This window comes from Onthophagus taurus, chromosome 11 (assembly GCF_036711975.1).
Source record: "Onthophagus taurus isolate NC chromosome 11, IU_Otau_3.0, whole genome shotgun sequence".
Classification (NCBI taxonomy): Eukaryota; Metazoa; Arthropoda; class Insecta; order Coleoptera; family Scarabaeidae; genus Onthophagus; species Onthophagus taurus.
In genome coordinates, this window is record NC_091976.1 from 34,160,141 (window position 1) to 34,177,198 (window position 17,058).

General features: G+C 34.8%; 2 protein-coding genes across 2 annotated transcripts in view; one reads left to right on the forward strand and one right to left on the reverse strand.

Annotated features, from left to right (window-relative positions):
- LOC111414537 (SH3 and multiple ankyrin repeat domains prosap) overlaps positions 1-16,298 on the reverse strand; it is a 96,963-nt gene extending 80,665 nt beyond the window's left edge. The window contains exon 1 of the mRNA XM_071200546.1: positions 15,991-16,298. The gene's annotated coding sequence lies outside the window, so the exon portion shown is untranslated. The remainder of the gene's footprint in view (positions 1-15,990) is intronic.
- On the forward strand, positions 9,393-10,010 carry LOC139432150 (tigger transposable element-derived protein 6-like). The gene has a single exon (XM_071200517.1). The coding sequence runs from the start codon at positions 9,393-9,395 to the stop codon at positions 10,008-10,010; it is 618 nt and encodes a 205-aa protein (XP_071056618.1).
- Positions 16,299-17,058: the final 760 nt, after the last annotated feature.

The following is a 17,058-nucleotide window of genomic DNA, read 5'->3' on the forward strand; positions in this document are numbered from 1 at the left end:
GTCGGCCTTCTCATTGCCCTCAATGTTGCTGTGACCTGGAACCCGCCATAGGGTAACATCATTACCCTTAGCGAGTTCGCTCAGGTTGCTGGTACACTCTCTGATCAGTACGGAGTCACACGTGTAGGCCTGAATTGCCTTTAAGGTGACCCGACTGTCTGTGAAAATGTTTATGGATGCACCTTTTTGTCCCTTCTGTAGGTTCAAAGCGGTGCAGAAGTTTATAGCAAGAACTTCTGCTTGGAAAATTGTTAAGTCCGAGCTGAGGGGCAATTTGATGTGGCTATTTGGTCCACTGATGCCCATGCCTACTCCAGATCTTACTGTCTTTGAAGCATCGGTGTACCAGGCTAGGGCTCCTCTTTTTAGTTGAGGCCCTCCTTTCGCCCAATCAGCCCTGCTACTAAATATGACCTTATACGGTTGGTTGAAATTGTATTCCGTCGGTATAAGGTCCGTTTTAATTTCAATCAGGTGATTTAGACATGGGTCTTTGAGGATCTCGAGGTGTTCTCTGAGGTTACCCTGCATCAACTTGAGTGAAGAAATTGTTTTCAGTGATACGGCACTTAAGGCTGCCTCCTTTTGTATATATATGTGGAGCGGTGTGAGACCGAGTAGGGCTTCCAAAGCAGCCGTCGGACAGGATCTCATTGCACCCGTTATGTTAAGACATGCTAACCGCTGGATTTGTGCCAGCTGTTGTTGAGCTGTCTTATGTTTTGTTTTTGGCCACCAAACCAATGAGGCGTAGGCGACCATGGGTCTGATTATTGCTACGTAGGCCCAATGAGCCAGTCGTGGTTTGAGACCCCAGTTCCCTCCTAGGATCCTGCGGCAGATCTGGTTTGCCATGATGGCCTTTTTCCTCACCTTATCTAAGTGTGAGTTCCAGTTTAGTTTACTGTCAAGTATTACCCATATGTTTCTATAGTTTTCTCCCTATCAAATAAGAAAGTTGTTTAGAGGAAGAGTATTTAAGCGTTTCTGCGTGTAGGGATGGACATTAAGGGTGATTTAAGCATGACGCCGATAGATATTGACCGACGAAAACCCGGATTAAGATAGCTGAAGGAGCGACCTTTCTGACTGTGATAACAGTTTTTTAAAATTTTGTTTCGTAACAATAGCACAAGGCCTTGCACGGTGTTCTTCATTTTTTATTGATCTTAATATCAACTTATCGGCAGACGAAAACCCGGTTTTAGATAGAGAAAAATTCCCTAATTATAAGGAAGATATCAGCTAAGAAAGAATTATCTGATTCTTTTCGTCAACCTTCCTCTTCATTTCTATCGAATGTCTTGGTCTAGTCTAGAGCTTGGTTATCAGTGCACACGATACACTGCACCCAAGGCAATGACAATAGTAACTTTTGCAGTACATTTTTTTCTCTTTTATTACTGCAAACATTAGCGGTCTATAATCCTATCTTTAAGTACATTTGATTGTTTGCAGTACATATGATAAATTTTTTATTTATAACACATTAAAACAGGAATTTTATAAAAATCGCTATTCTTCAGTTATAATTTATTGACTTTATTGAATAATAACACATACGGTGTAATAAAATTGGTTATTTATTATTGAGTTTTTCCAAATAGCCAAATGAGTTTTGATTGTTGAATAGACGCATAGAGGAACGCATATGGCTCGTGGCCATGTTAGAAAATGGTTTATTGTTTGCGCACATGTTAACAATGAATCATCAATCAAGAAATTGCCTCGTATTGTATGAGCCGCCCTATTCTTATAAGTACGATTAGTCTAAACCGTTATGCGAACAGGGAATCATAACTTATATGCCTTGAGATAATCCGAGTCTTAATATTGAAATCGATACCTTATTTAAATATTTCTTTGTCTCTTGAGTGATACACGTGGGTTGTTTGACTACTTAAGTAGGGGAAAAAAAATTGTAATAAAAATTTATGTTACGTTTCCTGAGAATTGGATCGATGCTGATTTATGTCTATTGTGCGGACCTGGTAACCCTGAAAAAAAATCAGCTGAAACCGTGTCACCTAACGAAGTTGGAGACACGCGTCTAGAGAAACGATCGCGTCGTAACTTAATCGCGTTGTAAATTTTCAGCCGAACCGGTCCAATTAAGCCGACTGGAATTATATATCACTGGTGCAGAAGTAAAACACTGACCAATTAAATCAAGGTCGACCTGAGATTACTCAATCAGCTAAAATTAGAGAGAAGTGTATATTTAGACGCAATGATAATTGCGAATTCCTCCGCAGGAGTTATCCTGAAGAACGTCGTCGTTAGCGCGGGCATAAAATTCCGTTTAGCGTTGGAATTATCTCGAAACTAAGTATGTGTATCAAGTCGCGATTTATTATTACGTACACAAACAAACACTTTTTCCTTCACTTTCATAAATTTCGAAATCGTTAAAATTAAATTTCATTTTAACCCCGTGACTTATTTGTCGTTAATTGGCGCCCATGCAAAATCGACTTTAACGAACATAAAATATCCAATCGGAATGTTAAGTGCAAATTACACGTCGCCGACAACGGCGGCAACGTGTTTTCATCGTAACGTTGACTTTCCGTGTTCGCCGTTTACGCAGACCGATACGATTGTGTAACGGCCTCATTCATTAATCGCCTTCATTGATTAGTTCAACCGCAAGCAACAGCTTTCGTGGGCGTGTACGGTTTAATCGCATTGTATTTACATACCAAAGATACTTTACTTTTATTTACATTTAATTTTATTTAAAAATACAAATGAAATGGTGTTTCCTTAGAGTTCGGTAGGTATATACTAATTAACACAGATCTTACGAAGAAGATCTCGTACAACATAACAGTACGAAAGCAGCACGGCTCCAATTAGGTGGTTCTAGGAATGCATACGAGGTCGACTTTTCTAGCATTCGGGGCAACGGCGGGAGGAATTCGCGATAAAGCACGCCAGCAAACGATATGTGTAACAGTATCCGAGCTTGAGATCGGATTGTTGTGTCTACAAGAGAAGTATTTGAATACCACCGGGCGTGGGATATCGCCAAATAATCATAATTTCACAACACAGGCGATGAACACGACTAACATAAGGCGACGACTATGTCCAAAGGGTACAATTAAAGTTGATAGTGTGTACCTATTGAGAACAGTACACAATGGACTCTTACGATCTTATTGTAGGTAAAAAGGCGAAAAGATCACGATCTTCGCCGAGATTTGCAAAACCCGATTAACATAAAGTACAGTTGCAAACATTTTCAATGACTTCAGTACTAATGAATAAATACACGCGTTTACTGCGTCGTCGCCTACGCTCCTCCGCGAAGAGGTTTTCTTACCGTATACGGTACAATTAAAATCGTAGTTTTCGCTAAGAAAGAAACCAAAGCTCTTGCTTAACGGCCGCACCGTGCCGTTTAACGATTCGCGAACCGCTCCGGTCCGAAGAATGGCCATAAATTATTATTTATCTGATAGTTCGCAGTGCAAATAAAACGGCCATCTGGGCGCCGCCGTGCCTTACCCCGCGTCTCCGTTCTGCAGAGCTCTTTTAGTGCCCCCGTAAAAGGTTCCGATACCGTTCAACGCCTTCCTTCGCCTTAAGAGATCGTTGACCACTGTCCCCGACAATGATTATTTTAGATAAATTACTCAGAAAATATATTTATCTAATGTAAAAGCCCTAAAAATTTTCCGATCATTGTGAAGTGGAGCGATTTCGAAGTAATTCATTTTGACTTTCAAACTGTCATTACTCAGTACAAAACAAAATAAAATGAAGTTAGCCGCTAATTAAATGAATTAAATAATTTTAATGAATTTTAAAAGAAATCCAAATTCGTTTCAAAATTGAATTTTAATAGTAAATGAATCAAATTGATTTATTTTTGCAAATAAATTAAAATTCATCAAAAATTAATAAATTGATTAAAATCTTTTAGTCTCTAACTTCACCGATTATTCACGTTGCAATTTAACCAACAGATGGCGATATACATTTTATACAAGAAACGTCAAAATAAATTTATTAATTATTTTATCTATTCGAATTTTTTGATTATGTACTTTTAAATGGCCCTTTACAAGACTTATAGCCATCCTCAAATATTAATGAAACAATATTTAAGCTTTATATGAAAAAAAAAAGTGTGGCGAAAATAGTGAAATTGAACAGAAATAGTGGATTAAAAAATACCTTTCTATATGACGTGCTGCAGCTTTCTCTGACTTGATTTGATGTTCTCGTTTTAATTTTTATCGAATTATTTATAATTAACTTATTAACGATTTTCAAACTGTCAACCACTGAATCACAACAAATCAATGACGTGAAGGTAACAACAAAATTTTGGTTATTATAATTAATTTTTAAAGATACAAAAAAAAATTCATTTAAAAAATTGCATCTTAATTGTAAATCAATAAATTAATCCGGTTTTGTTAATAAATTAATGTAAATTGAATCAAAAATTAATAAGTTTGTGTCTAACTTCATTAATCAATTCAAGTTAAAATTTAAATCGATAGATGGCGATATAAAATTTATTAAAACGTTTATGATCTATTTATTTTGTTGGGTTAAGATTCCTTTTACAACCTTAAAAGCGATCAAGAGGAGAAATGGGATAATCAGTACTACTACTTTAGAATGACCATAGAAGCTATGTATACAAAGATGGTATGGAACTTAGCCGGACTTGGAAGATATTACTGGATTCGTAGTAAGTACATTAAAAAAATGTTAAGTTTTGAATCGAATTTAATCTCGAAACCTTAAAATGATAAAAAATTATGTTATAGACGAAAATTATTTGTGATGAATCCACTAAACATATTTATAAGTGATTATAACCTAATTGTGACTCTTACCAACCTAACGGATTTAAAATCTCAAACATTTCAAATCTGACACATTTAATAATATGATTATTAACCGGGAAATTAAAAGGTGTGGACGAGAATGATATTAATAAAAATTGTTTGTAATATATCCAGTGTTGTTAAATACCCAGGTATTTATTTTCAAGGGTAAATTTCCTGGATATATACCCGGGGGTACTTACCCAAGATGGGTATTTAAAGGTACTTATAAAATTTAATTTAAATTGAGTTGTTGGCAGTTTTGCAAGCACTTCAAGAATGCAGAGTCGATTATCGATACACCAAACTTGTTTATAACATCTACAAGAATGCTACAATGACGGTAAAATTGCATAAAAATACTGAAGAGAGTAGAAATAGTAAAGTACTGATTGTGAGTAAAATAAAGCGATACAATGTTGAACCCAAATTGTTCATCACAGTCCTGGAGAATACATTTAAACAACTGGATTTGATCCAAAAAAGCATCAACATTGATAGCAAATACCTAAGTATTTTACGCTACGTGGACGATATAGTTCTTATTGTGGATAGGCTTGGAGAGATGTAACTAATGGTGAACGACTTAAAGGAGGTGTGTGCAAGAGAAAATTTATGACAAATCTTGTTCCCAAGTGTACCATCAACATTGGGGATAATGAAATTGAGAGGGTTGACAGATGTGTATCTTGGTCATGAGGTTCGTGTATCGAAAGATAATCAAACAAGCGAACTGAACAGCCTACAGGAAACTTAGAGACATCTTCAAGAGCGATATATTTGAAAAGAAAGGCTTTCAATCAATGCGTGTTTCCGCTTATGACATAAGGCTCCGAAACATTAACATTAACGGTAGCCATTGCCAGGAGGCTAAAAGTAACGCAAAGACCGAAATGAAGACCTATGAAGAAGAACTGGTGCAAATGATGTGGTCAACATTGTGGCAAAGCTCAACAATTGGATTCAGTCAGCGCAGAATAGAATCGAATGGAACAGAATAGGGGAAGCCTATGTCCAACAATGGCTTGATGATAATAATCATAATAACTTGATCTAATCTAAATTACGACAGGTTCGTCTGACGACGTTTTCGATCGTTGACAATTTCAACGACCATTTCATCATCTTCCTCTTCATTTTTTCGGAGTCTGATATATTTTTACTTGTATCACTTTTATACATACCGTTTGGGTATTTACCCTGGGCCGGGGTAAATACCCGGATAAATACCCATTTTCTAAATACCTACGCGTCAGGTATTTTCCCAGCGCCCATCACTGAATATATCACAAAAATATAATTCATAAACGGTATTTTTTCAAATATTTTCAATTTTAAGTTATAAAACAAAATCCCCAAATGTCAAAATTTACGTTTTCGAAACAAGAAATTTTCGGATTTAGCTAACTTTGTAGCTATAAAATATCTCTTTGAGTCAAGTATTATTAATCAATTCAACAAGACAATTCAAAAATAAACAATAAATTATTACTTATTCAATCATAAAGAAGATTATCTTCGACATCGTTAACTTACCGATTCAAGGTTTTATTTAATTCGAGGTTAAACAATGATGTATTTATCCACATAGAAAGCGGTGTAATAAAATAAATATAAATTTACATTTTTAACCAAACTCTTGTATACCGGGAATTTCATATAACTCGCAATATATGAATACCCATGCACTTGCACTGTCCCACATAAAATGCAACATAACTTAATAGTACAGGCATTGGGTAATTTTGTGAAGGAAAAGTTTTGCTTGGAAAAAGGTCCTTATGATAACCCTGAGTTTTCGGCCGTCTTAAGAGATGAACGGCTAAACCAAAATGTTTCTGAATAACAATTAAAATTAGAACTTACATTAGACTTAGAATTTTATTACAGTTTAAGTGAAAATCACTGTAGAAAAAAGCGTGATTTTCAATTTAAACGCGAAAATGTAATCGTAAATTGCAACACGGCGTTTATGGATTTTTAATAACGAAATTAGCGCGAGGATATTGAATAATGGCCCGTCTATCTGAAGTAATTATCAGTCCGATTGCTAAACGTCTAATTAATTCACTTCTTTTGACGGATAGCTCGATAGCGAGCGACCAGATCTTTTCGTAGAGGATATTTAAAAATATCCGTTCGCAGACTACGAAATTAAAATTAGAAAATAAATTTATTACGCAATACCGCACTTTGTTATATTTGCAATTAATATCTATTTAAGTTAATTTAAGCCCTTAATTCAGTCATATTTTATCTCTCTCTAATTAGCAGTAATTTTTGCGTTAGCACTCCTCGGTTCGCGTGAGAAACAAAGCGGAACGAAATTGAAAACAATCGCTCGTTAAATATGAAATACGCGGAGGACTTTGTTTGTTATATTCCGCTTATTATGTTATTAATTGAGTTTTCCCGTGATCTACGGTAATGCAGTAGGTTTTATACGGTGGGGGTTCCCCTACAAAGAAACAACTCATCTTGTTGTATCTTATTTTTTTATCCAAATGTTTTTATTTTAAATTCATTTATAAATCATCCTCATTAATCATTTATATCTTATATATGAGATTTTTAGTTAATTATCGCGGAAATTATACGAACCAACAAAGTGCATTGTACACTCGATGTGCGCCGTTCTACGTGCAAGCTCATTTCCTAGGCCTCTGATTGATTTCGAGTTTCGATATGACCGGGAATGTTTGATTTCAGCCCTGCGGGGCATTCATTTACAGTCCCGGACCGCCTCTTGCGCAATTTTGCGCGTACGTTGTTCGTGACCACTTGTATAATACGTATCGATGACAAAATCGTGCAGAAAAAATGAATAAAAAATTAAAGTGTGTATTTTTTTTGAAATTCTCCATATATGTTTTGAAACGTTTAAGATGCCAAGAATGGTGAAAATATGGGTTCAAAAGGGGGGTTCCTAAAAAGGGCATGGCTTCAGAGGTCAGCACCGATTCGTATCTTAGCCGTACACAGAGAGAGCTATACCGTAAGAACGGATCGAGACCGGGCCCTGAACCGGAGGAATGTGGTGCTTTTTACGGCCTAAGTATCGTGGCGCTAAATCGTGCCATTTTACGATGGAATAACCTGCATTAGCCTGCGTTTTAGTGCACTTAAGGCGCCTGCCGTTTACTTTGTAGTAAAATATAATTGCATCGAGCTTGCTCATTCTTTGTTCGTCGTCGATCTTGCGACCATTTATCGTTTAATTAATAAAGATTCTTCCCTAATAATAAGAATTCTTATTAAAAATTTAACCACACCACAACGACAAAAGAAAAATAAAAGGTATACGCTTGAGACATTAAGAAGAAGCGGTTTAGGGTTACCATTTAAAGCTCTATGCTTTATAGCAATTTGTTCTTTATTACCCAAGCATCAAACCAACGGGTATTAAGAAGCCACAGAAATTGTAACTATAAATCGAATAATAATAAAGAATTATTAGGGACATAAGAAACTTCCGGGTAAGATTACAAAAAGGAACAATTCCAAAGAACAACGTGACAATGATGTTTTCTTCGCGACAATGAATCAAGTGGTATCTAAAGGAGGTGGTTATAATTCGTGTGCTTATCGACCATCCTTCGGTTCTATAACGGTGACCTGAAAAGGTCACGAAGCCCGGAGCGACGTCTGCAAAAACCCATTTGTCCTACGTTCGAGGAATTTGCGAGATCCATAATGATTAAAAGTAAAGCACTGAAGAAAGTTAAACTTTATTTGAACAAAAATATCTTCGCCGATATTTATAAATTGTCTTAATAATTGATTATAATTATAATTGTCTTATTTTTGTAGTTTTTTCTTCTTCACCATCTGAAAGATATTTGGATGTTCATCGGATGTTACGATTTTTTGTCAAATTGACAAGGAGAAAGTAGTGAACTGTGGATTTGATGAGAGCTAAATAACTGAGTAGCCCAGTGAACATTGATGCCGATCCCATGCCTGGGTAAAGGAAGATGGTCGAAGGGTGAAGCTAATAACTAGTGAGGTAAAAACTTGGAAATGCTTATAGAACTACCACATCAGTCTCGGATTAATGATGATGACACTGCGCAAAAACCAAAAGATGTGGAAACTTAGAATTGGAACCTGGAATGCAACATTGTGAAAAAATAAAGATCAAAAAATCAGCTATCCTCGAGCGTTATGCGAAAATTTAATGATGACAACCTACTACTGTGAAAGCTCTCCTTGCGGACAGCTCTAATAAGCGAACATCTCTTATAAGCGGACAAAAATCTTGGAGCCAACCCCAAACCTATATTTTCATGTACATATTTATTTCCCATAAACGGACGCTCTAATAATGGACGCGGACACTATTTTTCTTTATATAACAGGCAAAAATTTCTTATAAACGGACGCGTAGGTAACTAAACGCACACATTAAAGTAATCTGTAATAGATATTTACCGACATGTGTTCGGGGATTCCTCGTTTTACGAATTCCGCTTGTTAACGAATCCCAAAACATTAGTACATAGTTATTATTAGTTTGTTCGTTTCGGTGTAACGTGCGTTGAAATGGCTTCCAAGGTGGTAAAGAAAAAGATGCTTATGTTAAAGGAGAAAATGGAAATAGTGTGTTTATTAGATAAAGAAAAGTTGTCAGTTCGTGATATTGCTAAAAAATTTAAAATCGGAAAAACACAGGCGGCAAAAATAGTCAAAGATAAAGAAAAGATTCGAAAGAAATGGCAGTCTGGAGTCGGTGTAAAAACGAAGAAAAACTTTTTGTGTAGTGAGGGTTCAAAGATCGACAAAGCCTGTTTCGAATGGTTTGTGAAAGCTAAAAATCAAAATATTGCCGTATCAGGATCATTCGTAAAGAAAAAAGCAAAAGAAATTGCAGAAAAATTAGGAGTGAGTACCTTTAAAGCGTCTGATGGGTGGTTACAAAAGTGGCGTTTGAGAAATAATGTTGCATTTAAGTGTATCTCCGGAGAAGCAGCAGATGTAAATGAATTTATGAAAAAATTACCGACCTTCTTACTAGGCTATCGACCAGAGGACATTTTCAACGCAGATGAAAGTGGGCTCTTTTTTCGTGCATTACCAAATAAAACTTTAGCTTTAAAGTCGGAAAAATGCACAGGAGGAAAACTGTCCAAAGAACGATTAACCGTTTTGTTCTGTAAATAGTTCTGTAAAATGTTGTACTGTAAATAGTATAGGTGAAAAAGAGGAGTTGCTAGTTATTGGAAAGTCGGCACGTCCCCGAGCATTAAAAAATGTTGCTCCCAAGGATTTACCGGCTATCTGGAAATCAAACAAAAAAGCATGGATGACACGAGACATTATGACGGAGTGGTTAAGTAATTTCGATAAAAACATGGGTATAAAAAAAAGATAAATCATTTTATTTCTTGATAATGCCAACATGACTTAAAATTAAAAAATATAAAAATTATTTTTTTACTTCCTAATGCAACATCTGTCTGCCAGCCGTTAGATCAGGGTATCATACGCAATTTTAAATTTTATTATCGCGATTTAATAGTGAGTCACCTATTGTCAAAAATAGATTTCGCAGAATCGGCTTCTAAATTATCAAAATCTATTGACATATTAGAGAGCTTGTACTTTATAAAATCTGCGTGGCAGAAGGTCACTCCAAAGACAATTAGAAATTGTTTTAAAAAAGCTGGATTTCTGATGGATCAAGGAAGTTCAACTGACAGTAACTAAGATGTTGAAGATAATTTGCCACTTGCGAGACTAGCTGATTTGTTTAAATGTAGTAAAAGACTGGGAATAGATAATGTAAAAACAGCAGAAGAATATTTAACTGTTGATCAAAACGTCGATATAGAAGATAATGACTTGGAATTTTCGGTAGTCACAAAAAATGTTGAAAATGAGACGTTCTCTCTTATTACAAAGAGAAACTTCATTGCGGCAAAGCAGTATGCTAGATTTTATTCAAACGAAAAATAAATAGTTTTAGTTTTAAGTTTACCTTTTTTATGTATAAACGTTCGTTTTTAATAAAAAAAAGATAAAATATAAAAAAAAGATTGTTTTATTAAAGCGAAATTTGCGAAAACTGATCAAAATAATACATATATGTGTATGTACTTTAATTTGAGTAGTCTTTTCTCATAAGCGGACATCTCTGATAAGCGGACAAAAGTAACGGAACCGTCACTGTCCGCTTATTAGAGCTTTCACTGTAGTATTGTATTAAAAACACATACTTCGATCATAAATTATAACATAAATACACTTTTGTCAATATGAAAGGTGAGAAATCCGCTATTGACTATATGATCACTAATAGAGCAGTAGAACTCAGTCTGGACACAAGAACACAACATGAATTGGTGCTATGTATTGGTGTGCCGCCTAACTATGTTACCAAATTCAACATGGAATCCTTAAAGGATGAAAGCACCAAAATTCTCTTTCAGACAAGATCAAAGAGAAAAACAGATCAAAATTGCATAAATGAAACAGACCACACTGAAATTGGATGGGATAAATAATAATAATAATGTATAGTCGTCTCCATAATACGTGACATGAAGATATAAATCTAATCTGAGTAAAATATAAAAATACAGAATCAGAACTTAAAAACAAAACACAAAGACAAATCTAGATAGGCGAGTTCGCTAGTCTAAACTGTTCACGACAGATTAGCCAAAAGCCTTTCAATATCAAAACAACCGTCACATTTTTGTTTTGTTGTTTGGTGTGATAACTGGTGATAACCCCGTTCTATAAGTAAATTTTCTTCCTTACTTTCTTTTGGCTAAGGCCCACTTTTACCACCTCTTGATAAATTTAACCGATAGGTAATTACCATGGTTACAGCGGTTTTAAACGCTCTTATTGGCTAAGAGCGCCAATTTATCTATCGGATAAATTTATCAAGAGGTGGTAAAAGTGGACCTTAGTGTTTTATATCCTTTAGTTAAGTGTTTAAATAAGTTTAATCTTTTGCTACTTCCTGATAAGTTTATCCGTTAGATAAATTGGCGCTATTGGCCAATGAGAGCAATATATGTTAAAAATTATGAATTTTATATTGGAAAAACTTTAAATTTATACTTTTTCCATTTATTTGGAAATGTACTTGACCTCTTCAAAATAAAGTACTGATACAAACCGGTATAGAAATACCTATATTTAAGTTTCGCGCTTTAACCTAATTAGTTCTCTCACAATCCCCTTGGGAGCGCTGAATGTACCAAAAAATAGAGGGGAGATGACCTTCTATATACATAATATATATAAATTTTTCTATGGATAATACTTTGATTATATATAATATGGATTGAGCCAACGATAGAGATAGCTTGCGCAAGGTGATCGAACCGAGATAGACATAGAAGCGTACTGCCATATAATGGGTGTACTGATAGAAGTGAGATAGATATAGAAGCGTACTGACATATAATATATCTATCTTTGTTACACTTTCACATTATCGCTTTCCATCTGCGTCTATTCACCTTGAGCAACATTTTTGTTAGTAGATATATTCAGTTAGCTCAATCCATATTATATATAATCAAAGGGATAATAATATTAATAATTTTATATAGTAACGTTCTCCTTTGTTTTGTACATGTCGTGTGCACAGCATGCTACAGCCACTTCCCCTCCTATAAAGATTAATAAAAAGAGGAATAATATGGTGGTTAAAGAAAAAAAAAATTCATATTTAAAAATTGAAAGTAACTTTTTTTTTGAATTTTTATATTATGAGAATTGATTGCCTCGCTGTGGTGACATGTTGAATTATCTTTTAAAAGAAATGCTGGTTTAAGGTTGTTGATGTTAACAGCTACTTCCTTGTTATTTTTGAAAATTACAAAATATTTCGGAAATGTTTTTATCACTTTAAATGGGCCTTCATATCTTGGTGTTAAAGAGGGTTGAATCCCATTAATTTTGACAAAAACAAATTTTGAAATGAATAAATGGTTTTTGGTTAGAATGAAAAACTGTGTTTACTGGTTTCAAACAAGAGAATGTTTCTCGTAAACTAGATAGCAATGGATCAGATTCCAAAGGGTGTTGAATATTAACAAAAAATTCTCCTGGAAGCCTAAGTGGTTGACCGTATACAAGTTCGGCAGATGAACAACCTAGGTCTTCCTTAAGAGATGATGTGAGGCCTAGGAGAACCAAGGGAAGATCATTGTTCCACCTCGTAGTGTTACCTTTGGCAGTTATGGCCGTTTTTAAAGAACGGTGAAACCTTTCTAAAATTCCGTTGCTTTGGGGATGGAAGGTGGATGTATGAATTTGACGTGTTCCTAGAAGGGTGTGAAATTTTGAAAAGAGTTTTGATTCGAATTGTCGTCCCTGATCATGGGTTATAGTGCTAGGAATGCCAAATCGGCTGAAATAATGTCGAAACAAAGTATCCGCAATAGAAGAAGAACCAATAACTTTGAGAGGAAAAGCTTCTGGCCAACGCGTGAAATTGGGTCACCAAATTGTGGATATATATATGTGTCCACAAAATAAATTAATATTTTATTAAATAATAATATGAAGTACATTCACAGGACTGATAGAATCGATTTTATTATTTTGAATGATAATAATATTAATAATTTTATATAGTAACGTTCTCCTTTATTTTGTACATGTCGTGTGCACAGCATGCTACACAACCCTCATCAATTAGGAACTTTTTTAGGTGCCTTAAGAGAACGTCTGGAGATAGCTCTCTATCTTGGCTGTGTAAAACATTAAATTGGCAAAAAGAAACATTACAGAGATGTAATATTAATGCAAGCGTTGCTTTCTGTATACGGATTTGAATATGATAATTTTGAGATGTGACTTTCTTTATTTTTTTCCAGTATCGATTTTAGATGTTATCAATTTTAGATAAAACCCTACTCCAAATTAGATTTGACATAATAAAACAGATAAAGAAGACAATCAAAATAACGATCACAAAGTAACAGAGACTAAATTAAGAGTCTATTTATTATATGTTTTCTTCTAAGTACTTAGACATAGAGATATATAAATGCAAAAATTTATTGACTACTTAATAATCAAGGATTTAGCATGCGGTTTTATGTTACGTGTTATGAAATAGGTTCTTTGTGAAGGGGATGTACGGACAACTTCCCATGACATACCACTACGTCACATCACACGATTTCTAATTAATTACATGTGATTGCAACGCAGTGGCCGGACCTGAGAAGAGATTAAGGAACCATCACCAAAACCATAATTACAAACACCTTAACCGACATGCAAAAAATAACATTCAATTAACCTATTTGCATCGTTCAATAAAAATATACTACAACCTAACTTTATCTAGTTCTAACTAACTCTATCTAATATTGTCACTAGAATTAATACGGCTAAACCCGAATGTTTCTAATTCTAGGTTTATTGTTAGTTTTAGTGATAGTGCTGGATAGTGTTAGATAGCGTTAGGTTATTTTATGTTTTAATTGAAGTAAAATATTTTTGATCATTTCTTCTGATGCAAATAAGTTAAAATAAAAATTCATGCAAAATTACTTAATTTACAGTTTTCTCATTGTGTTTTTGTCCACTATTTATTATAAAAGTAAAAAATGAGCATCCAGTTACTTCAAACAGTTAACGCATTTTTTTGAAATCGACTTATGAATGGATGGGGAATTACATGTCGTTGGTTGAGTGACTACGCCAACAAAACATTCGCTCATTAACCGTACGAGAAACGTGCTAATACTTTTTTTACACGCTTTGCGTTCTTACACCGTGTGACAAATGGGTTATCCACGTCTAGAAACTTCTTTCTCTCTCTGTTGGGAATTGCGGTTACAACATTACTCCACTTTCGTTCGACCCATTTCTTATGGTAGATCCAATTAGAAAATGTCGAGCGGTTAAAACTAAACTGTTAAGTGAAAAAAAGCATTATTTAATTTTTGAATTGGAAAAGAAGAATTGATTTAATGAGTACAGATAAATCGATCACCTTCTGACGAGAACGACAGATCGCGAAGGCTACCCTGGACCATATAAGCCAGGGAATAAATTTAAATTTATAAGACATACTATAAGCGGCTAATTGGTCGCTTTTGTTTTATCCATCGGGCGAAATCCTTGAAAACTGGAGGCCATAAAGCCGGTAACAATGTCGCACAAAGAGACAAAGTGTGTCTTCGAAATTCGATTTTATTTTATTCCATTTCAACCACGGCATAATTGTTTTAATTATTATGTAATCAACAAAAATATTCTTTTTATTTATCAATCCCAAAGGAAATTACACGTTATTACGGTCCAATGTCAACATAATTACCTCTTCAATTTCAAACCGGAAGCGAATTTCATCGAAGGTTCCGAAGTCGATTGAAATGAATCGAAATAAAAAATTAAAAAGACGATCATAAATCTACCATAATAACATTTAGCCGATCATTACCGGACGGTTTAAATTTCACGTTTTAAAAGTGAACATTATCGATCATCGACCGTGATTGCCTAAGCATACACGCGCAGAAATAATAGCGTTGTCACGATCTCTTCAAATTCCCCAAGGAATACGAACATACATTGAATATTGGTCGAACGATATTTGACAATTATCTTCGACGTGTATGACCCGTAATAACATCGTGCGTGGGAAAATAATAAATGTTAAAGAAATACTTTACAATTTACAAGAAGAGATTACGGCCTACAAACACGGTCCGTTTGTAATGTATCAAGATTAAAGAGAATCAAAGTTTATTAATTTGTTAATAAAAAGAAATGAATTGAATTAATGCGCGAACGCAGCCACGTTTCATCGATGAAGTAGGGTAGATTAAATAATTAACATTTTATCGGGAAAGTTTTTTTAAAAATTAATATAGCGTGAAGTGGTTGCGCCAGAAATGCACGCGAGAAATCTACGATTTGTGAACGATTTTGTGGGACAATCCGAAAGGCGGAACGAGTAATTAATGATCAAATAGATATAGAATGTCGGGTTAGATATGTAACTAACTGGAAAGTTAAACAATTACGTGATTAATTTCAGTTATCTATAAAGATAGGTTTTTAGTTACTGTTTAGAGTCGAATTGCAAGGAATTTTTTCAAAGTACAAAAACTAAACCACGTGTTTTGATAACGTCATTGAACAGGATTTAAATTCTTACCTTTCCCTGATGTCGTTTGGTTCCTCGTCCGATTGGTTATCTCTCCGTCCACTCTGCGTGTTGTCACCGTCGTCGTTGTCGTTTGCAAAGACTTCCTGGTTTCTTCTCTCCGAAAGGCAAACAAACCTCCAAGAACAAACGCGCCGCTCTCGGCCAAACCGAACACGAGTTTCTCGCACGTTTTCCACCGATTCGCGACGAATTGACCGCTCTCGCTCTCGAACCACCTAGCAGCGGTCGAGGTCGTAATCTAAACGGCGAAGAAGAAACGGCGAAGTCACAACCAAGTCTTCGACGTAGGTAGGAGACCTTCCGATGAAGAAGAGGTCGATCAGCAAAGTGCGCCGCCGAAGAACGCGTCTCTACGACGTCGACGTCGACACCGCGAACGATTTTGCTGACCGGCCAAGAAACGATGCTTGTGCAAATTGTGCTGACTTGGATGAAGAATCAGGACAGGACTTGGTCGGTTTATGATAACAAATTATTATTGAGTGGTAAAGTTTATAAAAATCGATTTTTATTTTATATATAATAATAACATTATTTTGTTTATGTTTATACTAAGTAGAATTTATTTATTTATTTAATTCCCCTAAATCAAACGATGACTAACCTCAAAGACAACAAAGATACCATATTTAGGAATCTATTGATAAGGTTGTGTTCAAAAAATCTTTATTATTTATAAAGTTGGAGAAATGTAACTTGAATGACAATTTTAATCCTGTAAAGAATTTTTTGATATTTCGATTAGTTTCGGAGAAAAAAATTCTTGAAGCTAACATTAAGAAAAATCAAGTTTATACATAATAAATAAGTTTATACATAATCGAGTGAAGATATTAATCCTGAAAACCGTTCTTTGATATCTCGATTACCTTAGGAGAAAAACATACTTGTAGTTGACGCAAAAAATCATTTTAGGAAATTTTTGTTAAGGTTGGTTCAAAAATTTATATCTTGGTTATGTATAAAGTTGAAGATACGTAATTTTGTGGGATTATACATAATCGAATAGAGATTTTAATTCTGAAATCCGTTCTTTGATATCTCGATTACCTTAGG